Source organism: Somniosus microcephalus, unplaced genomic scaffold (genome assembly GCF_052327205.1).
Source record: "Somniosus microcephalus isolate GS21.2 unplaced genomic scaffold, FLI_Smic_1.0 unresolved_chr1, whole genome shotgun sequence".
NCBI lineage: Eukaryota > Metazoa > Chordata > Chondrichthyes > Squaliformes > Somniosidae > Somniosus > Somniosus microcephalus.
In genome coordinates, this window is record NW_028225179.1 from 45,482,074 (window position 1) to 45,509,806 (window position 27,733).

Below are 27,733 nucleotides of genomic sequence, written 5' to 3' on the forward strand. Positions count from 1 at the left end.
TCATGGGTAATGTAGTCTTAATATACATACAGCTGGGTAGTGTAGTCTTATATACATACAGCTATATACAGCTCTACACAGCTCTACAGCTCCACCTAGTGTCCACTATAGAATGACATGTTTTTGGTCGTTACATCCCCCTTTCTTTGAGGTTTAACAAAATCAATATCAATCAACTTTCAAGAAAACAATAAAGATAATATCAGTAACACTTTTGTTAGTGCTCTATAAACATTTTCAAAACAGTCAACACATTTTCAAAGCTTTACATTGTACTCAAAGATTAAGTCTATCAGGCTTTTTTACTTCACGTGTGGATCTTCTCAACACGGGTAAGTCTGATGTGTCTTCATGAGATTGTTCTGGCGGTGAATGACAAGATGCAGTTGCGGCATTGTCATCAATCTGCTCTTGTATAGATCGAGGTCTCCTTGCGATCTTTGCTTGGAGAGGGTTTCAGTGTTTCCTTCACTCTTCATGCCATAACTCTCAATGTAATCAATGCACTCTCGAAAAACTGCTGGCAGCTGGATCCCATCATACAGCATAGTCCTCTCAGCAGCCTCAGCTAATGGAACACCAAAGATTGGCCTGAGGGAAGAAGGAGTATCCACCGGAACTGCTTCCTGCTCTGGTGCAGGCTTCTTCCTTTTCTTTTTCCCTTTCCACTGCTTAACAACATCTGCTGCGGTTATATCTTTGGACTTTTTCTCCTTGTGTTTTTTCTCTTTGTGCTTAAAGTCTTTTACTTTCTTCTTGGAGAAACTAGGCTTTTTGAAGACCCTTTGGCCTTTTCATCCTTGATGGGCTCTCTGCTTCATCACCTGAGTCATCTGGTCTGCTTATGGCACAGTTTATATGGTGGACTCTCTTGACCAGTTCTAAGTCTTCACAAGCTTTGTCACCTAATATCGAATCAAGTCTTTCAGCCACAACAGAAAACATGAGATGATGCACTTTGCCTTTGACTGTCACTTTAAGTCTGCATACACCTAAGCTACCTATTTTCTGTCCATTATAGTTCTTCAGTAGTACTGACTTTTTCTGTATTTTGGGCTTTTCTTTCACATTGTTAATGTCACTCATACTGATTAAGTTTGCTTTTGCCCCAGTGTCTAGTTTCAAGGTAACTAATGCTCCATTTACCTGCAGTGGGATCATCCATTTGTCCACTTTTACTGCATTGACTTTATGTTCAGCATTGTCCATTTCTGAGGGCTGCACATTTTCTGTATCTTTTTTGATATCGTCACATGACACCATTCCGACAAAAAATGTCTCACTTAAATCAGTGTCCTCAATTACATTAACTCGTTGCCCTTTCTTAGTTTTTACTTTTGAAAAGCATTGTTTGGCAAAGTGATTCTTTCCATTACACTTTGTGCACATTGTTCCAAACGCTGGGCATTGTCTTAACTGGTGTTTGTAACCACAGCGTTTACAATAAAAATTCCATCCTCCGATTGCTTTTCATTTCTGTTCTGCCCACGTTTCTTCCCCTTGTAGGACACAGCACCGACAGCAGCATTATTACTCATTACAATCGCATCATTATTGATTTCACTGAAAGTCTTCGCGTGCTTTCGAGCTAGCTCGCTGGCTTGGCATATTTTCACAGCATTTTCCAAATTTAGTTCGGTTTCTCTCAACAGACGTTCCCTGACTTTTTTTATCATGAATACCAAACACAATCTGGTCACGAATCCTGGATGCTTTGAGCTCAGAGAAATTACATGTCTGTGCTTTCAGTTTCAGATCAGTTATAAAGCTAACAAAAGTCTCATTTTGCTGCTGTGTCCGAGAACAGAAGATGGATCTTTCATACGTCTCATTCTTTTTGGGAGAGCAATGAGCATCAAATTTTTTTAGCACATCTTCTAATTTTTCTCTGTTCTCCACTGGATTAAATACAAATGTATTAAATACCTCTATCGCCTGTGGGCCTGCAACCGTGAGCAGCAACGCTATCTTCCTTGCGTCTGGCTTCGTACCGAATCCGATGGCTGCAATGTAGAGTTCGAATTGCTGTTTAAAAGTCTGCCAGTTGTATTCGATTTTTTCTGTGAGATTCAAACGCTCTGGTGGCTTCAAATTCTCCATGTTGCTTTTCACAATTTTCAGCAGATCTTCACCACCCTGGTACCATGTTATGTTTATTAATAAATAGACATTCTTATTATGAACACAGCTAGCTTTTGCTAGACACTTTATTGAGCACATGTGGGCTTTTACAGCATCTTGTAGAGGCTTCCATCTTGACTGCTGCCTTCTGGGTAGCCTAGCCTCATGGGTAATGTAGTTTTAATATACATACAGCTGGGTAGTGTAGTCTTATATACATACAGCTATATACAGCTCTACGGCTCCACCTAGTGTCCACTATAGAATGACATGTTTTTGATCATTACAAGACTGATACCTGGGATGGCAGGAATGACGTATGAGGAGAGATTGGGTCGATTGGACTTGTATTCGCTGGAGTTTAGAAGAATGAGAGGGGATCTCATTGAAACATATAAAATTCTAACAGGACGGTGGCATAGTGGTTAGCACTGTTGCCTCACAGCGCCAGGGACCCGGGTTCGAATCCGGCCTCGGGTGACTGTCTGTGTGGAGTTTGCACATTCTCCCCGTGTTTGCGTGGGTTTCCTCCGGGTGCTCCGGTTTCCTCCCACAGTCCAAAGATGTGCGGGTTAGGTTGATTGGCTATGATAAATTGACCCTTAGTGTTAGGGGGATTAAATACGTGGGGTTACGGGGATAGGGTGGGATATGTGTTGGTGTAGGGGTTACGGGGATTGGGTGGGATATGTGTCGGTGCAGGCTCGATGGGCCGAAATGGCCTCTATCTGCACTGTGGGGTTTCTGTGATTTCTGTGATTCTGTGACTAGATGCAGGAAGGATGTTCCCGATGGTCGGGGAGTCCAGAACCAGGGGTCACAGTCTAAGGATAAGGGGTAAGCCATTTAGGACTGAGATGAGGAGGAATATCTTCACCCAGAGAGTGGTGAACCTGTGGAATTCTCTACCACAGAAGGCAGTTAGGGACAATTCGTTAAATATATTCAAGAAAGAGTTGGATATATTTCTTAAGGCTAAAGGGATCAAGGGGTACGGGGAGAAGGCAGGGACAGGGTACTGAGTTTGGATGATCAGCCATGATCGTATTGAATGGCGGAGCAGGCTCGAGGGGCCAAATGGCCTACTCCTGCTCCTATCTTCTATGTTTCAGTTATGAGGAGAGATTGGAAACGTTAGGACTGTTCTCCTTGGAACAGAGACGGTTAAGAGGTGACCTAATAGAGGTTTACAAGATGGCGAGAGGTTTTGATGGAGTTGATAAGAGGAAAACTATTCCCTCTGGTGAGTGGTTCAATAACCACAGGTCACAGATTCAAAATCATTGGCAAAAGATCGCGAGGGGAGATGAGGAGAATGTTTTTTCACATGGAGAGCTGTGGGGATCTGGAGCGCTCGACCTGAGAAGGCAGTGGAAGTCGATTCCATCAATGATATTGAAAGGGAGTTGGACAGGTACTCGAGGATGGGGAACTTAACAGGGTGTGGTGTGGGACTAAGGACGGCTGGTCCTTCCAAGAGCCGGCACCAGCAGGACGGGCTGACTGGCCTCCTTCTGTGCTGCAAGTTTCTATCGTTGTACCAGATGGACACTGTGCCAGAGGAGGAGAGGGGCTGAGGTGGGTTTAAAGGAGGGGCCCAGAGGGAGGGTAGCGAGGCGGAGAGGGGGTGAGGTGGATATTAAGGAGGGGTCCAGGGAGAGGGTAGCGAGGCGGAGAGGGGTTGAGGTGGGTTTTAAGGAGGAGCCCAGGGAGAGGGTAGTGAGGCGCAGAGGGATTGAGGTGGGTTTTAAGGAGGGGCCCAGAGGGAGGGTTGCGAGGCGGAGAGGGGTTGTGGTGGGTTTGAAGGAGGGGCGCAGGGAGAGGGTAGCGAGGCGGAGAGGGGTTGTGGTGGGTTTTAAGGAGGGGCCTTGAGGGAGGGTAGCGAGGCGGAGAGGGGTTGAGGTGGGTTATAAGGAAGGGCCCAGGGAGTGGGTAGCGAAGCGGAGAGGGGTTGAGGTGGGTTTTAAGGAGGAGCCCAGAGGGAGGGCAGCGAGGCGGAGAGGGGTTGAGGTGGGTTTTAAGGAGGGGCCCAGGGAGAGGGTAGCGAGGCGGAGAGGGGTTGAGGTGGGTTTTAAGGAAGGGCCCAGAGGGAGGGTAGCGAGGCAGAGAGGGGTTGAGGTGGGATTTAAGGAAGGGCCCAGAGGGAGGGTAGCGAGGGGGAGAGGGACTGAGGTGGGTGATAAGGAGGGGCCGAGAGGGAGAGGGTAGCGAGGCGGAGAGGGGGTGAGGTGGGTTTTAAGGAGGGGCCCAGAGGGAGGGTAGCGAGGCGGAGAGGGGTTGAGGTGGGTTTTAAGGAGGGGCCCAGGGAGAGGGTAGCGAGGCGGAGAGCGGTTGAGGTGGGTTTTAAGGAGGGGCCCAGAGAGAGGGTAGCGAAGCGGAGAGGGGTTGAGGTGGGTTTTAAGCAGGGGCACAGGGAGAGGGTAGCGAGGCGGAGAGGGGTGAAGGTGGGTTTTAAGGAGGGGCCCAGGGAGAGGGTAGCGAGGCGGAGAGGGGTTGAGGTATGTTTTAAGGAGGGGCCCAGGGAGAGGGTAGCGAGGCAGAGAGGGTTTGAAGTGGGTTTTAAGAAGGGGCCCAGAGGGAGGGTTGCGAGCCGGAGAGGGGTTGAGGTGGATTTTAAGGAGGGACCCAGGGAGAGGGAAGCGAGGCGGAGAAGGGTTGAGGTGGGTTTTAAGTAGGGGCCCAGGGAGAGGGTAGCGAGGCGCAGAGGGGTTGAGGTTGGTTTTAAGGAGGGCCCAGAGGGAGGGTTGCGAGGCGGAGAGGGGTTGAGGTGGGTTTTAAGGAGGGGCACAGGGAGACGGTAGCGAGGCGGAGAGGGGTTGAGGTGAGTTTTAAGGAGGGGCCCAGAGGGAGGGTAGCGAGGCGGAGAGGGGTTGAGGTGGGTTTTAAGGAGGGGCCCAGAGGGAGGGTAGCGAGGCGGAGAGGTGTTGAGGTGGCTTTTAAGGAGGGGCGCAGGGAGACGGTAGCGAGGCGGAGAGGGGTTGAGGTGGGTTTTAAGGAGGGGCCCAGGGAGAGGGTAGCGAGGCGGAGAGGGGTTGAGGTGAGTTTTCAGGAGGGGCCCAGAGGGAGAGGGTTGTGAGGTGGAGAGGGGTTGAGGTGGGTGTTAAGGAGGGGCCCAGAGGGAGAGGGTAGTGAGGCGGAGAGGGGTTGAGGAGGGTTTTAAGGAGGGGCCCAGGGAGAGGGTAGCGAGGCGGAGAGGGGTTGAGGTGGGTTTTAAGGAGGGGCCCAGGGAGAGGGTAGCGAGGCGGAGGGGTTGAGGTGGGTTTTAAAGAGGGGCCCAGAGGGAGGGTAGCGGGGCGCAGAGGGGTTGAGGTGGGTTTTAAGGAGGGGCCCAGGGAGAGGGTAGCGAGGCGGAGAGGGGTTGAGGTGAGTTATAAGGAGGGGCACAGAGAGAGGGTAGCGAGGCGGAGAGGGGTTGAGGTGGGTTTTATGGAGTGGCCCAGGGAGACGGTAGCGAGGTGGAGAGGGGTTGAGGTGAGTTTTAAGGAGGGGCCCACAGGGAGGGTAGTGAGGCAGAGAGGGGTTGAGGTGGGTTTTAAGGAGGGGCCCAGAGGGAGGGTATCGAGGTGGAGAGGGGCTGAGGTGAGTTTTAAGGAGGGGCCCAGAGGGAGGGTAGCGATGCGGTGAGGGGTTGAGGTGGGTTTTAAGGAGGGGCCCAGAGGGAGGGTAGTGAGGCGGAGAGGGGTTGAGGTGGGTTTTGAGGAGGGTCCCAGAGGGCGGGTAGCAAGGCTGAGGGGGGTTGAGGTGGGTTTTAAGGAGGGGCCCAGGGAGAGGGTAGCGAGGCGGAGAGGGGTTGAGGTGTGTTTTAAGGAGGGGCCCAGGGAGAGGGTAGCGAGGCGGAGACGGGTTGAGGTGGGTGTTAAGGAGGGGCCCAGAGGGAGGGCAGTGAGGCGGAGAGGAGTTGAGGTGGGTTTTAAGGAGGGGGCCAGGGAGAGGGTAGCGAGGCGGAGAGGGGTTGAGGTGGGTTTTAAGGAGGGGCCAGGGGGAGGGTAGCGAGGCGGAGAGGGGTTGAGGTGGGTTTTAAGGAGGGGCCCAGGCAGAGGGTAGCGAGGCGGAGAGGGGTTGAGGTGGGTTTTAAGGAGGGGCCAGGGGGAGGATAGCGAGGCGGAGAGGGGTTGAGGTGGGTTTTAAGGAGGGGCCCAGGGAGAGGGTAGCGAGGCGGAGAGGGGTTGAGGTGGGTTTTAAGGAGGGGCCCAGAGGGAGGGTAGGGAGGTGCAGAGGGGTTGAGGTGGGTTTTAAGGAGGGGCACAGGGAGAGGGTAGCGAGGCGGAGAGGGGTTGAGGTGGGTTTTAAGGAGGGGCCCATTGAGTGGGCAGCGAGGCGGAGAGGGTTTGCGGTGGGTTTTAAGAAGGGGCCCAGAGGGAGGGTTGCGAGCCGGAGAGGGGTTGAGGTGGGTTTTAAGGAGGGGCCCAGGGAGAGGGTAGCGTGGCGGAGAGGGGTTGAGGTGGGTTTCAAGGAGGTGCCCAGGGAGAGGGTAGCGGAGCGGAGAGGGGTTGAGGTCGGTTTTAAGGAGGGGCCCAGAGGGAGAAGGTAGCGAGGCGGACAGGGGTTGAGGTGGGTGTTAAGGAGGGGCCCAGAGGGAGAGTAGCGAGGCGGAGAGGGGCTGAGGTGGGTTTTAAGGAGGGGCCCAGAGGGAGGGCAGCGAGGCGGAGAGGGGTTGAGGTGGGTTTTAATGAGGGGCCCAGGGAGAGGGTAGCGAGGCGGAGAGGGCTTGAGGAGGGTTTTAAGGAGGGGCCCAGGGAGAGGGTAGCGAGGCGGAGAGGGGTTGAGGTGGATTTTAAGGAGGGGCCCAGGGAGAGGGTAGCGAGGCGGAGAGGGGTTGAGGTGGTTTTTAAGGAGGGGCCCAGGGAGAGGGTAGTGAGGCGGAGAGGGGTTGAGGTGTGCTTTAAGCAGGGGCCCAGGGAGAGGGTAGCGAGGCGGAGAGGGGTTGAGATGGGTTTTATGGAGGGGCCCAGGGAGAGGGTAGCGAGGCGGAGAGGGGTTGAGGTGGGTTTTAAGGAGGGGCCCATGGAGAGGGTAGTGAGGCGGAGAGGGGTTGATGTGGGATTTAAGGAAGGGTCCAGAGGGAGGGTAGCGAGGCGGAGAGGGGTTGAGGTATGTTTTAAGGAGGGGCCCAGATGGAGGGTATCGAGGTGGAGAGGGGTTGAGGTGGGTTTAAAGGAGGGGCCCAGATGGAGGGTAGCGAGGCGGAGAGGGGTTGTGGTGGGTGTTAAGGAGGGGCACAGGGAGAGAGTAGTGAGGTGGAGAGGGGTTGAGGTGGGTTTTAAAGAGGGGCCCAGCGAGAGGTAGCGAGGCGGAGAGGGGTTGAAGTGGGTTTTAAGGAGGGGCCCAGGGAGAGGGTAGCGAGGCAGAGAGGGGTTGAGGTCGGTTTTAAGGAGGGGCCCAGGGGGAGGGTAGCGAGGCGGAGAGGGGTTGAGGTGGGTTTTAAGGAGGGGCCCAGGGGGAGGGCAGTGAGGCGGAGAGTGGTTGAGGTGCGTTTTAAGGAGGGGCCCAGGGAGAGGGTAGCGAGGCAGAGAGTTGTTGAGGTGGGTGTTAAGGAGGGGCCCAGAGGGAGGGTAACGAGGCGGAGAGGGGTTGAGGTGGGTTTTAAGGAGGGTCCCAGAGGGAGGGTAGCGAGGCGGACAGGGGTTTAGGTGGGTTTTAAGGAGGGGCGCAGGGAGAGGGTAGCGAGGTGGAGAGGAGTTGAGGTGAGTTTTAAGGAGGTGCCCAGAGGGAGGTAGCGAGGCGGAGAGGGGTTGAAGAGGGTTTTAAGGAGGGGCGCAGGGAGGGGGTAGCGATGCGGAGAGGGGTTGAGGTGGGTTTTAAGGAGGGGCCCAGAGGGAGAGGGTAGCGAGGCGGACAGGGGTTGAGGTGAGTGTTAAGGAGGGGCCCAGAGGGAGAGTAGTGAGGCGGAGAGGTGTTGAGGTGGGTTTCAAGGAGGGGCCCAGGGAGAGGGTAGCGAGGCGGAGAGGGGTTGAGGTGGGTTTTAAGGAGGGGCCCAGAGGGAGGGTAGCGAGGTGGAGAGGGGTTGAGATGAGTTTTAAGCAGGGGCCCAGAGGGAGGGTTGCGAGGCAGAGAGGGGTTGAGGTGGGTTTTAAGGAGGGGCCCAGGGAGAGGGTAGTGAGGCGGAGAGTGGTTGAGGTGGGATTTAAGGAGGGGCCCAGGGAGAGGGTAGTGAGGCGGAGAGCGGTTGAGGTGGGTTTTAAGGAGGGGCCCAGGGAGAGGGTAGTGAGGCTGAGAGGGGTTGAGGTGTGCTTTAAGGAGGGGCCCAGGGAGAGGGTAGCGAGGCGGAGAGGGGTTGAGGTGGATTTCAAGGAGGGGCCCAGGGAGAGGGTAGTGAGGCGGAGAGTGGTTGAGGTGGGTTTTAAGGAGGGGCCCAGGGAGAGGGTAGTGAGGCAGAGAGGGGTTGAGGCGGGTTTTAAGGAGGGGCCCAGGGAGAGGGTAGTGAGGTGGAGAGGGGTTGAGGTGTGCTTTAAGAAGGGGCCCAGGGAGAGGGTAGCGAGGCGGAGAGGGTTTGAGATGGGTTTTATGGAGGGGCCCAGGGAGAGGGTAGCGAGGCGGAGAGGGGTTGAGGTGGGTTTTAAGGAGGGGCCCAGGGAGATGGTATTGAGGCGGGGAGGGGTTGTGGTGGGTTTTAAGGAGGGGTCCAGAGGGAGGGTAGCGAGGCGGAGAGGGGTTGAGGCATGTTTTAAGGAGGGTCCCAGATGGATGGTAGCAAGGCGGAGAGGGGATGAGGTGGGTTTTAAGGAGGGGCCCAGAGGGAGGGTAGGGAGGCGGAGAGGGGTTGAGGTGGGTTTTAAAGAGGGGCCCAGGGAGAGGGTAGCGAGGCGGAGAGGGGTTGAGGTGGGTTTTAAGGAAGGGCCCAGGGAGAGGGTAGCGAGGCGGAGAGGGTTTGAGGTGGGTTTTAAGGAGGGGCCCAGAGGGAGGGTAGGGAGGTGCAGAGGGGTTGAGGTGGGTTTTAAGGAGGGGCACAGGGATAGGGTAGCGAGGCGGAGAGGGGTTGAGGTGGGTTTTAAGGAGGGGCCCATTGAGTGGGCAGCGAGGCGGAGAGGGTTTGCGGTGGGTTTTAAGAAGGGGCCCAGAGGGAGGGTTGCGAGCCGGAGAGGGGTTGAGGTGGGTTTTAAGGAGGGGCCCAGGGAGAGGGTAGCGAGGCGGAGAGGGGTTGAGGTGGGTTTCAAGGAGGTGCCCAGGGAGAGGGTAGCGGAGCGGAGAGGGGTTGAGGTCGGTTTTAAGGAGGGGCCCAGAGGGAGAAGGTAGCGAGGCGGACAGGGGTTGAGGTGGGTGTTAAGGAGGGGCCCAGAGGGAGAGTAGCGAGGCGGAGAGGGGCTGAGGTGGGTTTTAAGGAGGGGCCCAGAGGGAGGGCAGCGAGGCGGAGAGGGGTTGAGGTGGGTTTTAATGAGGGGCCCAGGGAGAGGGTAGCGAGGCGGAGAGGGCTTGAGGAGGGTTTTAAGGAGGGGCCCAGGGAGAGGGTAGCGAGGCGGAGAGGGGTTGAGGTGGTTTTTAAGGAGGGGCCCAGGGAGAGGGTAGCGAGGCGGAGAGGGGTTGAGGTGGGTTTTAAGGGGCGGCCCAGGGAGAGGGTAGCGAGGCGGAGAGGGGTTGAGGTGGGTTTTAAGGAGGGGCCCAGGGAGAGGGTAGTGAGGCGGAGAGGGGTTGAGGTGGGTTTTAAGGAGGGGCCCAGGGAGAGGGTAGTGAGGCGGAGAGGGGTTGAGGTGGGTTTTAAGGAGGGGCCCAGGGAGAGGTTAGTGAGGAGGAGAGGGGTTGAGGTGGTTTTTAAGGAGGGGCCCAGGGAGAGGGTAGTGAGGCGGAGAGGGGTTGAGGTGTGCTTTAAGCAGGGGCCCAGGGAGAGGGTAGCAAGGCGGAGAGGGGTTGAGATGGGTTTTATGGAGGGGCCCAGGGAGAGGGTAGCGAGGCGGAGAGGGGTTGAGGTGGGTTTTAAGGAGGGGCCCATGGAGAGGGTAGTGAGGCGGAGAGGGGTTGATGTGGGATTTAAGGAGGGGTCCAGAGGGAGTGTAGCGAGGCGGAGAGGGGTTGAGGTATGTTTTAAGGAGGGGCCCAGATGGAGGGTATCGAGGTGGAGAGGGGTTGAGGTGGGTTTAAAGGAGGGGCCCAGATGGAGGGTAGCGAGGCGGAGAGGGGTTGTGGTGGGTGTTAAGGAGGGGCACAGGGAGAGAGTAGTGAGGTGGAGAGGGGTTGAGGTGGGTTTTAAAGAGGGGCCCAGCGAGAGGTAGCGAGGCGGAGAGGGGTTGAAGTGGGTTTTAAGGAGGGGCCCAGGGAGAGGGTAGCGAGGCAGAGAGGGGTTGAGGTCGGTTTTAAGGAGGGGCCCAGGGGGAGGGTAGCGAGGCGGAGAGGGGTTGAGGTGGGTTTTAAGGAGGGGCCCAGGGGGAGGGCAGTGAGGCGGAGAGTGGTTGAGGGGCGTTTTAAGGAGGGGCCCAGGGAGAGGGTAGCGAGGCAGAGAGTGGTTGAGGTGGGTGTTAAGGAGGGGTCCAGAGGGAGGGTAACGAGGCGGAGAGGGGTTGAGGTTGGTTTTAAGGAGGGTCCCAGAGGGAGGGTAGCGAGGCGGACAGGGGTTTAGGTGGGTTTTAAGGAGGGGCGCAGGGAGAGGGTAGCGAGGTGGAGAGGAGTTGAGGTGAGTTTTAAGGAGGTGCCCAGAGGGAGGTAGCGAGGCGGAGAGGGGTTGAAGAGGGTTTTAAGGAGGGGCGCAGGGAGGGGGTAGCGAGGCGGAGAGGGGTTGAGGTGGGTTTTAAGGAGGGGCCCAGAGGGAGAGGGTAGCGAGGCGGACAGGGGTTGAGGTGAGTGTTAAGGAGGGGCCCAGAGGGAGAGTAGTGAGGCGGAGAGGGGTTGAGGTGGGTTTCAAGGAGGGGCCCAGGGAGAGGGTAGCGAGGCGGAGAGGGGTTGAGGTGGGTTTTAAGGAGGGGCCCAGAGGGAGGGTAGCGAGGTGGAGAGGGGTTGAGATGAGTTTTAAGCAGGGGCCCAGAGGGAGGGTTGCGAGGCAGAGAGGGGTTGAGGTGGGTTTTAAGGAGGGGCCCAGGGAGAGGGTAGTGAGGCGGAGAGTGGTTGAGGTGGGATTTAAGGAGGGGCCCAGGGAGAGGGTAGTGAGGCGGAGAGCGGTTGAGGTGGGTTTTAAGCAGGGGCCCAGGGAGAGGGTAGTGAGGCTGAGAGGGGTTGAGGTGTGCTTTAAGGAGGGGCCCAGGGAGAGGGTAGCGAGGCGGAGAGGGGTTGAGGTGGATTTCAAGGAGGGGCCCAGGGAGAGGGTAGTGAGGCGGAGAGTGGTTGAGGTGGGTTTTAAGGAGGGGCCCAGGGAGAGGGTAGTGAGGCAGAGAGGGGTTGAGGTGGGTTTTAAGGAGGGGCCCAGGGAGAGGGTAGTGAGGTGGAGAGGGGTTGAGGTGTGCTTTAAGGAGGGGCCCAGGGAGAGGGTAGCGAGGCGGAGAGGGGTTGAGATGGGTTTTATGGAGGGGCCCAGGGAGAGGGTAGCGAGGCGGAGAGGGGTTGAGGTGGGTTTTAAGGAGGGGCCCAGGGAGATGGTAGTGAGGCGGGGAGGGGTTGTGGTGGGTTTTAAGGAGGGGTCCAGAGGGAGGGTAGCGAGGCGGAGAGGGGTTGAGGCATGTTTTAAGGAGGGTCCCAGATGGATGGTAGCAAGGCGGAGAGGGGATGAGGTGGGTGTTAAGGAGGGGCCCAGAGGGAGGGTAGGGAGGCGGAGAGGGGTTGAGGTGGGTTTTAAAGAGGGGCCCAGCGAGAGGTAGCGAGGCGGAGAGGGGTTGAAGTGGGTTTTAAGGAGGGGCCCAGGGAGAGGGTAGCGAGGCAGAGAGGGGTTGAGGTCGGTTTTAAGGAGGGGCCCAGGGGGTGGGTAGCGAGGCGGAGAGGGGTTGAGGTGGGTTTTAAGGAGGGGCCCAGGGGGAGGGCAGTGAGGCGGAGAGTGGTTGAGGTGCGTTTTAAGGAGGGGCCCAGGGAGAGGGTAGCGAGGCAGAGAGTGGTTGAGGTGGGTGTTAAGGAGGGGTCCAGAGGGAGGGTAACGAGGCGGAGAGGGGTTGAGGTGGGTTTTAAGGAGGGTCCCAGAGGGAGGGTAGCGAGGCGGACAGGGGTTTAGGTGGGTTTTAAGGAGGGGCGCAGGGAGAGGGTAGCGAGGTGGAGAGGAGTTGAGGTGAGTTTTAAGGAGGTGCCCAGAGGGAGGTAGCGAGGCGGAGAGGGGTTGCAGAGGGTTTTAAGGAGGGGCGCAGGGAGGGGGTAGCGAGGCGGAGAGGGGTTGAGGTGGGTTTTAAGGAGGGGCCCAGAGGGAGAGGGTAGCGAGGCGGACAGGGGTTGAGGTGAGTGTTAAGGAGGGGCCCTTAGGGAGAGTAGTGAGGCGGAGAGGGGTTGAGGTGGGTTTCAAGGAGGGGCCCAGGGAGAGGGTAGCGAGGCAGAGAGGGGTTGAGGTGGGTTTTAAGGAGGGGCCCAGAGGGAGGGTAGCGAGGTGGAGAGGGGTTGAGATGAGTTTTAAGCAGGGGCCCAGAGGGAGGGTTGCGAGGCAGAGAGGGGTTGAGGTGGGTTTTAAGGAGGGGCCCAGGGAGAGGGTAGTGAGGCGGAGAGTGGTTGAGGTGGGATTTAAGGAGGGGCCCAGGGAGAGGGTAGTGAGGCGGAGAGCGGTTGAGGTGGTTTTTAAGGAGGGGCCCAGGGAGAGGGTAGTGAGGCTGAGAGGGGTTGAGGTGTGCTTTAAGGAGGGGCCCAGGGAGAGGGTAGCGAGGCGGAGAGGGGTTGAGGTGGATTTCAAGGAGGGGCCCAGGGAGAGGGTAGTGAGGCGGAGAGTGGTTGAGGTGGGTTTTAAGGAGGGGCCCAGGGAGAGGGTAGTGAGGCAGAGAGGGGTTGAGGTGGGTTTTAAGGAGGGGCCCAGGGAGAGGGTAGTGAGGTGGAGAGGGGTTGAGGTGTGCTTTAAGGAGGGGCCCAGGGAGAGGGTAGCGAGGCGGAGAGGGGTTGAGATGGGTTTTATGGAGGGGCCCAGGGAGAGGGTAGCGAGGCGGAGAGGGGTTGAGGTGGGTTTTAAGGAGGGGCCCAGGGAGATGGTAGTGAGGCGGGGAGGGGTTGTGGTGGGTTTTAAGGAGGGGTCCAGAGGGAGGGTAGCGAGGCGGAGAGGGGTTGAGGCATGTTTTAAGGAGGGTCCCAGATGGATGGTAGCAAGGCGGAGAGGGGATGAGGTGGGTGTTAAGGAGGGGCCCAGAGGGAGGGTAGGGAGGCGGAGAGGGGTTGAGGTGGGTTTTAAAGAGGGGCCCAGGGAGAGGGTAGCGAGGCGGAGAGGGGTTGAGGTGGGTTTTAAGGAAGGGCCCAGGGAGAGTGTAGCGAGGCGGAGAGGGGTTGAGGTGGGTTTTAAGGAGGGGCCCAGAGGGAGGGTAGCGAGGCGGAGAGGGGTTGAGGTATGTTTTAAGGAGGGGCCCAGAGGGAGGGTAGCGAGGTGGAGAGGGGTTGATGTATGTTTTAAGGAGGGGCCCAGAGGGAGGGTAGCGAGGTGGAGAGGGGTTGAGGTGTGTTTTAAGGGGGGGCCCAGAGGGAGGATAGCGAGGCGGAGAGGGATTGAGGTGGGTTTTAAGGAGGGGCCTAGAGGGAGGGTAGCGAGGCGGAGAGGGGTTGAGGTGGGTTTTAAGGAGGGGCCCAGGTAGAGGGTAGCGAGGTGGAGACGGGTTGAGGTGGGTTTTATGGAGGGGCCCAGGGAGCGGGTAGCGAGGCGGAGAGGGCTTGAGGTGGGTTTTAAGGAGGGGCCCAGGGAATGGGTAGCGAGGCGGAGAGGGGTTGAGGTTGGTTTTAAGGAGGGGCCCTGAGGGAGGGTAGCGAGGCGGAGAGGGGTTGAGGTGGGTTTTAAGGAGGCGCCCAGAGGGAGGTTAGCGAGGCGGAGAGGGGTTGAGGTGGGTTTTAAGGAGGGGCCCAGGGAGAGGGTAGCGAGGCGGAGAGGGGTTGAGGTGGATTTTAAGGTGTGGCCCAGAGGGAGGGTAGCGAGGCGAAGAGGGGTTGAGGTGGGTTTTAAGGAGGGGCCCAGGGAGAGGTTAGCGAGGCGGAGAGGGGTTGAGGTGGGTTTTAAGGAGGGACCCAGGGAGAGGGAAGCGAGGCGGAGAGGGGTTGAAGTAGGTTTTAAGGAGGGGCCCAGGGAGAGGGTAGTGAGGCGCAGAGGGGTTGAGGTGGCTTTTAAGGAGGGACCCAGGGAGAGGGAAGCGAGGCGGAGAGGGGTTGTGGTGGGTTTTAAGGAGGGGCCCAGAGGGAGGGTAGCGAGGCGGAGAGGGGTTGAGGTGGGTTTTAAGGAAGGGCCCAGAGGGAGGGTAGCGAGGCGGAGAGGTGTTGAGGGGGGGAATTCCAGAGCTCCGGGCCCAGCTAGCTGAAGGCACGGCTGCCAATGGTGGGGGCCAAGGAAGCGGGGCACACACCAAAGGGCACAACTGCAGGAGCGCAGAGGTTGTGGGGCTGGAAGAGGGTAGAGAGATAGTGAGCGGGGAGGGTGGGGGCCTGGGTGAGGGCTGTGAAGGGATTGGAACACGAGGAAGGTATCATCAATATAAGATAGTCACTAATAAATCCAATAAGTAATTCAGGAGAAACTTCCTTACCCAGAGAGTGGTGAGAGTATGGAACTCACTACCACAGGGAGTGGTTGAGGTGAATATTATAGATGCATTGAAGGGGTAGCCAGATAAGCACATGAGGGAGAAAGCAATAGAAGGATATGTTGATAGGGTGAGATGAAGAGGGTTGGGGGGAGGTTCGTGTGGAGCAGAAACACCGGCATGGACCTGTTGGGCCGAATGGCCTGTTTCTCTGCTGTAAATTCAATCATATTGTTGGCTCCAGCACTGTCATTCCTCCTCATTGCCTTCATGTAGATATCTTTACGATTGGGATTGGGGATGCGAGTAAAGAAGAGCTGGAGAAACTCACGACCAAAAAAGAGCAACAACATTCCTATTATTTCACCAGTTACGATCAATTGGAAGAGCTGACTGACCTCACTAAACTAGCGAAGGGTGAGTCAAGGTCCAGGTCTGGTCTGGTGACAACCAGGAGGAGCACGTCAACGCAGATCAGCACAAGCATGATCCCAAGTCAATACCAACTCCATTCACTCCCCTTGTACACAATCCCAATGGACCCAAACCCGACCCATTCACTCCCATTGTACACAATCCCAATGGACCCAAACCCGACCCATTCACTCCCATTGTACACAATCCCAATGGACCCAGCCCCGACCCATTCGCTCCCATTGTACACAAACCCAATGGACTCAAAGCCGACCCATTCACTCCCATTGTACACAATCCCAATGGACACAAACCCAACCCATTCACTCCCATTGTACACAATCCCAATGGACCCAACGCCTTCCCATTCACTCCCCTTGTACACAATCCCAATGGACGCAAACCCGACCCATTCACTCCCCTTGTACACAATCCCAATGGACCCAAACCCGAATCATTCAATCCCATTGTACACAATCCCAATGGACACAACCCGTTCCCATTCACTCCCCTTGTACACAATCCCAATGGACCCAAACCCGACACATTCACTCCCATTGCACACAATCCCAATGCACACAACCCCTACCCATTCACTCCCATTGTACAGAATCCCACTGGACCCAAACCCTTCCCACTCACTCCCATTGTACACAATCCCAATGGATCCAAACCCGACAAATTCACTCCCATTGTACAGAATCCCAATGGACCCAAACCCGACCCATTCACTCGCATTGTACACAATCCCAATGAACCCAAACCCGACCCATTCACTCACATTGTACACTATCCCAATGGACACAACCCCTAATCATTCACTCCCCTTGTACACAATCCCAATGGACCCAAACCCGACCCATTCACTCCCATTGTACAGAATCCCAATGGACCCAAACCCGAACCATTCACTCGCATTGTACACAATCCCAATGAACCCAAACCCGACCCATTCACTCACATTGTACACTATCCCAATGGACACAACCCCAAATCATTCACTCCCCTTGTACACAATCCCAATGGACCCAAACCCGACCCATTCACTCCCATTGTACAGAATCCCAATGGACCCAAACCCAACACATTCACTCCCACTGTACACAATCCCAATGGACCCCAACCCGACCCATTCACTCCCATTGTACAGAATCCCAATGGACCCCAACCCGACCCATTCACTCCCTTTGTACACAATCCCAATGGACCCAAACCCGACCCATTCACTCCCATTGCACAATCCCAATGGACACAACCCCTTCCCATTCACTCCCATTGTGCAGAATCCCACTGGACTCAAACCCGACCCATTCACTCTGATTGTACACAATCCCAATGGACGCAAACCCGACTCATTCACTCCCATTGTACACAATCCCAATGGACCCAAACCCGACCCATTCACTCCCATTGTACACAATCCCAATGGACCCAAACCCGACCCATTCACACCCATTGTACAGAATCCCAATGGACCCAACCCCTTCCCATTCTCTCCCATTGTACACAATCCCAATGGACCCAAACCTGACACATTCACTCCCATTGTACAGAATCCCAATGGACTCAACACCTTCCCATTCACTCCCATTGTACATAATCCGAAAGGACCCAAACCCGACCCATTCACTCCGATTGTACACAATCCCAATGGACCCAAACCCGACCCATTCACTCCCATTGTACACAATCCCAATGGACCCAACCCCTTACCATTCATTCCCATTGTACAAAATCCCAATGGACCCAAACCCGACCCATTCACTCCCATTGTACAGAATCCCAATGGACTTAACCCCTTCCCATTCACTCCCATTGTAAATAATCCCAATGGACCCAAACCCGACCCATTCACTCCCATTGTACAGAAAGCCAATGGACCCAACCCCTTCCCATTCACTCCCATTGTACACAATCCCAATGGACCCAAACCCGACACATTCACTCCCATTGTACACAATCCCAATGGACCCAAACCCGACCCATTCACTCCCATTGTACACAATCCCAATGGACACAACCCCTTCCCAATCACTCCCATTGTACAGAATCCCAAGGGACCCAACCCCTTCCCATTCACTCCCATTGCACACAATCCCAATGGACACAATCCATTCCCATTCACTTCCCTTGTACACAATCCCAATGGACCCAACCCCTTCCCATTCACTCCCATTGTACACAATCCCAATGGACTCAAACCTGACCCATTCACTCCCATTGTACACAATCCCAATGGACCCAAACCCGACCCATTCACTCCCATTGCACACAATCCCAATGGACCCAAACCCGACCCATTCACTCCCATTGTACAGAAACACCAATTGACCCAAACCCTTCCCATTCACTCCCATTGTACACAATCCCAATGGACCCAAACCCGACCCATTCACTCCCATTGTACAGAATCCCAATGGACCCAAACCCTTCCCATTCACTCCCATTGTACACAATCCCAATGGACCCAACCCCTTCCCATTCACTCCCCTTGTACACAATCCCAATGGACGCAAACCCGACTCATTCAATCCCATTGTACACAATCCCAATGAACAGAACCCGTTCCCATTCACTCCCATTGCACACAATCCAAATGGACCCAAAGCCGACCCATTCACTCGCATTGTACACAATCCCAATGAACTCAAACGCGACACATTCACTCACATTGTACACGATCCCAATGGACACAACCCCTAATCATTCACTCCCCTTGTACACAATCCCAATGGACCCAAACCCGACCCATTCACTCCCATTGTACAGAATCCCAATGGACCCAAACCCAACACATTCACTCCCACTGTACACAATCCCAATGGACCCAAACACTTCCCATTCACTCGGCTTGTACACAATCCCAATGGACACAAACACAACCCATTCACTCCCATTGTACACAATCCCAATGGAGCCAAACCCTTCTCATTCACTCCCATTGTACACAATCCCAATGGACCCAAACCCGACACATTCACTCCCCTTGTACACAATCCCAATGGACCCAACCCCTACCCATTCACTCCCATTGTACAGAATCCCAATGGACCCCAAACCGACCCATTCACTCCCATTGTACACAATCCAAATGGACCCAAACCCGAACCATTCACTCACATTGTACACAATCCCAATGGACACAGCCCCTACCCATTCACTCTCATTGTACACAATCCCAATGGACGCCAACCCGACCCATTCACTCCCATTGTACAGAATCCCAATGGACCCAACCCCTACCCATTCACTCCCTTTGTACACAATGCCAATGGACCCAAACCCGACCCATTCACTCCCATTGAACAGAATCCCAATGGACCCAAACCCGACCCATTCACTCCCATTGTACACAATCCCAATGGACACAACCCCTTCCCAATCACTCCCATTGTACACAATCCCAATGGAACCAAACCCGACCCATTCACTCCCATTGTACACAATCCCAATGGACCCAAACCCGACCCATTCACTCCCATTGTACACAATCCCAATGGACCCAAACCCGACCCATACACACCCATTGTACAGAATCCCAATGGACCCAAACCCTTCCCATTCTCTCCCATTGTACACAATCCCAATGGACCCAAACCCGACACATTCACTCCCATTGTACAGAATCCCAATGGACTCAACCCCTTCCCATTCACTCCCATTGTACATAATCCCAATGGACCCAAACCCGACCCATTCACTCCGAATGTACACAATCCCAATGGACCCAAACCCGACCCATTCACTCCCATTGTACAGAATCCCAAAGGACCCAACCCCTTACCATTCATTCCCATTGTACAAAGTCCCAATGGACACAAACCCGACCCATTCACTCCCATTGTACAGAATCCCAATGGACCCAACCCCTTCCCATTCACTCCCATTGTAAATAATCCCAATGGACCCAAACCCGACCCATTCACTCCCATTGTACAGAAACCCAATGGACCCAACCCCTTCCCATCCACTCCCATTGTACACAATGCCAATGGACACAAACCCGACACATTCACTCCCATTGTACACAATCCCAATGGACCCAAACCCGACCCATTCACTCCCATTGTACACAATCCCAAGGGACACAACCCCTTCCCAATCACTCCCATTGTACACAATCCCAATGGACCCAAACCCGACCCATTCACTCCCATTGTACAGAATCCCAAGGGACACAAACCCCTCCCATTGCACACAATCCCAATGGACACAATCCATTCCCATTCACTCCCCTTGTACACAATCCCAATGGACCCAACCCCTTCCCATTCACTCCCATTGTACAGAATCCCAATGGACCCAAATCCGACGCATTCACTCCCATTGTACACAATCCCAATGGACCCAAACCCGACCCATTCACTCCCATTGTACACAATCCCAATGGACCCAAACCCGACCCTTTCACTCCCATTGTACAGAATCCCAATGGACCCAACCCCATCCCATTCACTCCCATTGTACACAATCACAATGGACTCAACCCCTTCCAATTCACTCCCATTGTACACAATCCCAATGGACCCAACCCCTTCCCATTCACTCCCATTGTACACAATCCCAATGGACACAACCCGTTCCCATTCACTCCCCTTGTACACAATCCCAATGGACCCAACCCCTACCCATTCATTCCCATTGTACAGAATCCCACTGGACCCCACCCCTTCCCATTAACTCCCTTTGTACAGAATCCCAATGGACCCAAACCCGACACATTCACTCCCATTGTACAGAATCCCAATGGACCCAAACCCGACCCATTCACTCGCTTTGTACACAATCCCAATGGACACAACCCCTAATCATTCACTCCCGTTGGACACAATCCCAATGGCCTGAAACCCGACTCATTCACTCCCATTGTACAGAATCCCAATGGACACAAACCCAACACATTCACTCCCCTTGTACACAATCCCAATGGACACAAACACAACCCATTCACTCCCATTGTACAAAATCCCAATGGACCCAAACCCTTCTCATTCTCTCCCATTGTACACAATCCCAATGGACCCAAACCCGGCCCATTCACTCCCCTTGTACACAATCCCAATGGAACCAACCCCTACCCATTCACTCCCATTGTACACAATCCCAATGGACCCAAACACGACCCATTCACTCCCAGTGTACACAATCCCATTGGACCTAAACACGAACCATTCACTCACATTGTACACAATCCCAATGGACACAACCCCTACCCATTCACTCTCATTGTACACAATCCCAATGGACCCCAACCCGACCCATTCACTCCCATTGTACAGAATCCCAATGGACCCAACCCCTGCCCATTCACTCCCTTTGTACACAATCCCAATGGACCCAAACCCGACCCATTCACTCCCATTGTACAGAATCCCAATGGACCCAAACCCGACCCATTCACTCCCATTGCACAATCCCAATGGACACAACCCCTTCCCATTCACTCCCATTGTGCAAAATCCCACTGGACTCCAACCCGACCCATTCACTCCCATTGTACACAATCACAATGGACCCAAACCCGACCCATTCACTCCCATTGTACACAATCCCAATGGACCCAAACCCGACCCATTCACTCCCATGGTACACAATCGCAATGGACCCAAACCCGACCCATTCACTCCCATTGTACACAATCCCAAGGGACCCAAACCCGTCCCATTCACACCCATTGTACAGAATCCCAATGGACCCAAACCCGACCCATTCACTCCGATTGTACACAATCCCAATGGACCCAAACCCGACCCATTCACTCCCATTGTACAGAATCCCAATGGACCCAACCCCTTCACATTCACTCCCATTGTACACAATCCAATGGACTCAAACCCGGCACATTCACTCCCATTGTACAGAATCCCAGTTGACTCAACCCCTTCCCATTCACTCCCATTGTACATAATCCCAATGGACCCAAACCCGACCCATTCACTCCGATTGTACACAATCCCAATGGACCCAAACCCGACCCATTCACTCCCATTGTACAGAATCCCAATGGACACAACCCCTTACCATTCATTCCCATTGTACATAATCCCAATGGACCCAAACCCGACCCATTCACTCCCATTGTACATAATCCCAATGGACCCAACCCCTTCCCATTCACTCCCATTGTACACAATCCGAATGGACCCAAACCCGACACATTCACTCCCATTGTACACAACCCCAATGGACCCAAACACGACCCATTCACTCCCATTGTACACAATCCCAATGGACACAACCACTTCCCAATCACTCCCATTGTACACAAACCCAATGGAACCAAACCCGACCCATTCACTCCCATTGTACAGAATCCCAAGGGACCCCACCCCTTCCCATTCACTCCCATTGCACACAATCCCAAAGGACACAAGCCATTCCCATTCACTCCCCTTGTACACAATCCCAATGGACCCAACCCCTTCCCATTCACTCCCATTGTACAGAATCCCAATGGACCCAACCCCTACCCATTCACTCCCATTGTCCACAATCCCAATGGACCCAAACACGACCCATTCACCCCCATTGTACACAATCCCAATGGACACAACCCCTTCCCATTCACTCCCCTTGTACAGAATCCCAATGGACCCGAACACGGCTCATTCACTCCCCTTGTACACAATCCCAATGGACCCAAACCCGACCCATTCACTCCCATTGTACACAATCCCAATGAACCCAAACCAGACACATTCACTCACATTGTACACGATCCCAATGGACACAACCCCTAATCATTCACTCCCCTTGCACACAATCCCAATGGACCCAAACCCGACCCATTCACTCCCATTGTACAGAATCCCAATGGACCCAAACCCAACACATTCACTCCCACTGTACACAATCCCAATGGACCCAAACACTTCCCATTCACTCGGCTTTTACACAATCCCAATGGACACAAACACAACCCATTCACTCCCATTGTACACAATCCCAATGGAGCCAAACCCTTCTCATTCACTCACATTGTACACAATCCCAATGGACCCAAACCCGACACATTCACTCCCCTTGTACACAATCCCAATGGACCCAACCCCTACCCATTCACTCCCATTGTACACAATCCCAATGGACCCCAACCCGACCCATTCACTCCCATTGTACACAATCCAAATGGACCCAAACCCGAACCATTCACTCACATTGTACACAATCCCAATGGACACAGCCCCTACCCATTCACTCTCATTGTACACAATCCCAATGGACCCCAACCCGACCCATTCACTCCCATTGTACAGAATCCCAATGGACCCAACCCCTACCCATTCACTCCCTTTGTACACAATGCCAATGGCCCCAAACCCGACCCATTCACTCCCATTGAACAGAATCCCAATGGACCCAAACCCGACCCATTCACTCCCATTGTACACAATCCCAATGGACACAACCCCTTCCCAATCACTCCCATTGTACACAATCCCAATGGAACCAAACCCGACCCATTCACTCCCATTGTACACAATCCCAATGGACCCAAACCCGACCCATTCACTCCCATTGTACACAATCCCAATGGACCCAAACCCGACCCATACACACCCATTGTACAGAATCCCAATGGATCCAACCCCTTCCCATTCTCTCCCATTGTACACAATCCCAATGGACCCAAACCCGACACATTCACTCCCATTGTACAGAATCCCAATGGACTCAACCCCTTCCCATTCACTCCCATTGTACATAATCCCAATGGACCCAAACCCGACCCATTCACTCCGATTGTACACAATCCCAATGGACCCAAACCCGACCCATTCACTCCCATTGTACAGAATCCCAAAGGACCCAACCCCTTACCATTCATTCCCATTGTACAAAGTCCCAATGGACACAAACCCGACCCATTCACTCCCATTGTACAGAATCCCAATGGACTCAACCCCTTCCCATTCACTCCCATTGTAAATAATCCCAATGGACCCAAACCCGACCCATTCACTCCCATTGTACAGAAACCCAATGGACCCAACCCCTTCCCATCCACTCCCATTGTACACAATGCCAATGGACCCAAACCCGACACATTCACTCCCATTGTACACAATCCCAATGGACCCAAACCCGACCCATTCACTCCCATTGTACACAATCCCAACAGACACAACCCCTTCCCAATCACTCCCATTGTACACAATCCCAATGGACCCAAACCCGACCCATTCACTCCCATTGTACAGAATCCCAAGGGACACAAACCCCTCCCATTGCACACAATCCCAATGGACACAATCCATTCCCATTCACTCCCCTTGTACAAAATCCCAATGGACCCAACCCCTTCCCATTCACTCCCATTGTACAGAATCCCAATGGACCCAAATCCGACGCATTCTCTCCCATTGTACACAATCCCAATGGACCCAAACTCGACCCATTCACTCCCATTGTACACAATCCCAATGGACCCAAACCCGACCCTTTCACTCCCATTGTACAGAATCCCAATGGACCCAACCCCATCCCATTCACTCCCATTGTACACAATCACAATGGACTCAACCCCTTCCAATTCACTCCCATTGTACACAATCCCAATGGACCCAACCCCTTCCCATTCACTCCCTTTGTACACAATCCCAATGGACACAACCCGTTCCCATTCACTCCCCTTGTACACAATCCCAATGGACCCAAACCCGACACATTCACTCCCATTGCACACAATCCCAATGGACACAACCCCTACCCATTCATTCCCATTGTACAGAATCCCACTGGACCCCACCCCTTCCCATTAACTCCCTTTGTACAGAATCCCAATGGACCCACACCCGACACACTCACTCCCATTGTACAGAATCCCAATGGAACCAAACCCGACCCATTCACTCGCTTTGTACACAATCCCAATGGACACAACCCCTAATCATTCACTCCCGTTGGACACAATCCCAATGGCCTGAAACCCGACTCATTCACTCCCCTTGTACACAATCCCAATGGAACCAACCCCTACCCATTCACTCGGCTTGTACACAATCCCAATGGACACAAACACAACCCATTCACTCCCATTGTACAAAATCCCAATGGACCCAAACCCTTCTCATTCACTCCCATTGTACACAATCCCAATGGACCCAAACCCGACCCATTCACTCCCCTTGTACACAATCCCAATGGAACCAACCCCTACCCATTCACTCCCATTGTACACAATCCCAATGGACCCAAACACGACCCATTCACTCCCAGTGTACACAATCCCATTGGACCCAAACACGAACCATTCACTCACATTGTACACAATCCCAATGGACACAACCCCTACCCATTCACTCCCATTGTACACAATCCCAATGGACCCCAACCCGACCCATTCACTCCCATTGTACAGAATCCCAATGGACCCAACCCCTGCCCATTCACTCCCTTTGTACACAATCCCAATGGACCCAAACCCGACCCATTCACTCCCATTGTACAGAATCCCAATGGACCCAAACCCGACCCATTCACTCCCATTGCACAATCCCAATGGACACAACCCCTTCCCATTCACTCCCATTGTGCAAAATCCCACTGGACTCCAACTCGACCCATTCACTCCCATTGTAAACAATCCCAATGGACCCAAACCCGACCCATTCACTCCCATGGTACACAATCCCAATGGACACAAACCCGACCCATTCACTCCCATTGTACACAATCCCAAGGGACCCAAACCCGTCCCATTCACTCCCATTGTACACAATCCCAAGGGACCCAAACCCGACCCATTCACACCCATTGTACACAATCCCAATGGACCCAACCCCTTCCCATTCACTCCCATTGTACAGAATCCCAGTGGACTCAACCCCTTCCCATTCACTCCCATTGTACATAATCCCAATGGACCCAAACCCGACCCATTCACTCCGATTGTACACAATCCCAATGGACCCAAACCCGACCCATTCACTCCCATTGTACAGAATCCCAATGGACACAACCCCTTACCATTCATTCCCATTGTACATAATCCCAATGGACCCAAACCCGAACCATTCACTCCCATTGTACAGAAACCCAATGGACCCAACCCCTTCCCATTCACTCCCATTGTACACAATCCGAATGGACCCAAACCCGACACATTCACTCCCATTGTACACAACCCCAATGGACCCAAACACGACCCATTCACTCCCATTGTACACAATCCCAATGGACACAACCACTTCCCAATCACTCCCATTGTACACAAACCCAATGGAACCAAACCCGACCCATTCACTCCCATTGTACACAATCCCAATGGACACAACCCCTTCCCAATCACTCCCATTGTACACAAACCCAATGGAACCAAACCCGACCCATTCACTCCCATTGTACAGAATCCCAAGGGACCCCACCCCTTCCCATTCACTCCCATTGCACACAATCCCAAAGGACACAAGCCATTCCCATTCACTCCCCTTGTACACAATCCCAATGGACCCAACCCCTTCCCATTCACTCCCATTGTACAGAATCCCAATGGACCCAACCCCTACCCATTCACTCCCATTGTCCGCAATCCCAATGGACACAAACCCGACCCATTCACCCCCATTGTACACAATCCCAATGGACACAACCCCTTCCCATTCACTCCCCTTGTACAGAATCCCAATGGACCCGAACCCGGCTCATTCACTCCCCTTGTACACAATCCCAATGGACCCAAACCCGACACATTCACTCCCATTGTACACAATCCCAATGGACTCAAACCCGACCCATTCACTCACCTTGTGCACAATCCCAATGGACCCAACCCCTTCCCATTCACTCCCATTGTACACAATCCCAATGGACCCAACCCCTTCCCATTCACTCCCCATGTACACAATCCCAATGGACGCAAACCAGACACATTCAATCCCATTGTACACAATCCCAATGGACACAACCCGTTCCCATTCACTCCCCTTGTACACAATCCCAATGGACCCAAACCCGACACATTCACTCCCATTGCAAACAATCCCAATGGACACAACCCCTACCCATTCACTCCCATTGTACACAATCCCAATGGACCCCAACCCGACCCATTCACTCCCATTGTACAGAATCCCAATGGACCCAACCCCTGCCCATTCACTCCCTTTGTACACAATCCCAATGGACCCAAACCCGACCCATTCACTCCCATTGTACAGAATCCCAATGGACCCAAACCCGACCCATTCACTCCCATTGCACAATCCCAATGGACACAACCCCTTCCCATTCACTCCCATTGTGCAAAATCCCACTGGACTCCAACTCGACCCATTCACTCCCATTGTACACAATCCCAATGGACCCAAACCCGACCCATTCACTCCCATGGTACACAATCCCAATGGACCCAAACCCGACCCATTCACTCCCATTGTACACAATCCCAAGGGACCCAAACCCGTCCCATTCACTCCCATTGTACACAATACCAAGGGACCCAAACCCGTCCCATTCACACCCATTGTACACAATCCCAATGGACCCAACCCCTTCCCATTCACTCCCATTGTACAGAATCCCAGTGGACTCAACCCCTTCCCATTCACTCCCATTGTACATAATCCCAATGGACCCAAACCCGACCCATTCACTCCGATTGTACACAATCCCAATGGACCCAAACCCGACCCATTCACTCCCATTGTACAGAATCCCAATGGACACAACCCCTTACCATTCATTCCCATTGTACATAATCCCAATGGACCCAAACCCGACCCATTCACTCCCATTGTACAGAAACCCAATGGACCCAACCCCTTCCCATTCACTCCCATTGTACACAATCCGAATGGACCCAAACCCGACACATTCACTCCCATTGTACACAACCCCAATGGACCCAAACACGACCCATTCACTCCCATTGTACACAATCCCAATGGACACAACCACTTCCCAATCACTCCCATTGTACACAAACCCAATGGAACCAAACCCGACCCATTCACTCCCATTGTACACAATCCCAATGGACACAACCCCTTCCCAATCACTCCCATTGTACACAAACCCAATGGAACCAAACCCGACCCATTCACTCCCATTGTACAGAATCCCAAGGGACCCCACCCCTTCCCATTCACTCCCATTGCACACAATCCCAAAGGACACAAGCCATTCCCATTCACTCCCCTTGTACACAATCCCAATGGACCCAACCCCTTCCCATTCACTCCCATTGTACAGAATCCCAATGGACCCAACCCCTACCCATTCACTCCCATTGTCCGCAATCCCAATGGACACAAGCCCGACCCATTCACCCCCATTGTACACAATCCCAATGGACACAACCCCTTCCCATTCACTCCCCTTGTACAGAATCCCAATGGACCCGAACCCGGCTCATTCACTCCCCTTGTACACAATCCCAATGGACCCAAACCCGACACATTCACTCCCATTGTACACAATCCCAATGGACTCAAACCCGACCCATTCACTCACCTTGTGCACAATCCCAATGGACCCAACCCCTTCCCATTCACTCCCATTGTACACAATCCCAATGGACCCAACCCCTTCCCATTCACTCCCCTTGTACACAATCCCAATGGACGCAAACCAGACACATTCAATCCCATTGTACACAATCCCAATGGACACAACCCGTTCCCATTCACTCCCCTTGTACACAATCCCAATGGACCCAAACCCGA

At 54.0% G+C, this 27,733-nt stretch overlaps 1 protein-coding gene across 1 annotated transcript in view; it reads left to right on the plus strand.

Annotated features, from left to right (window-relative positions):
* Window positions 1–27,733, plus strand: part of LOC147094895 (complement factor B-like) — a 202,276-nt gene that overhangs the window by 21,787 nt on the left and 152,756 nt on the right. The window contains exon 8 of the mRNA XM_085974520.1: window positions 14,931–15,071. Coding sequence (XP_085830646.1) covers window positions 14,931–15,071 — 141 coding nt within the window. The remainder of the gene's footprint in view (window positions 1–14,930; window positions 15,072–27,733) is intronic.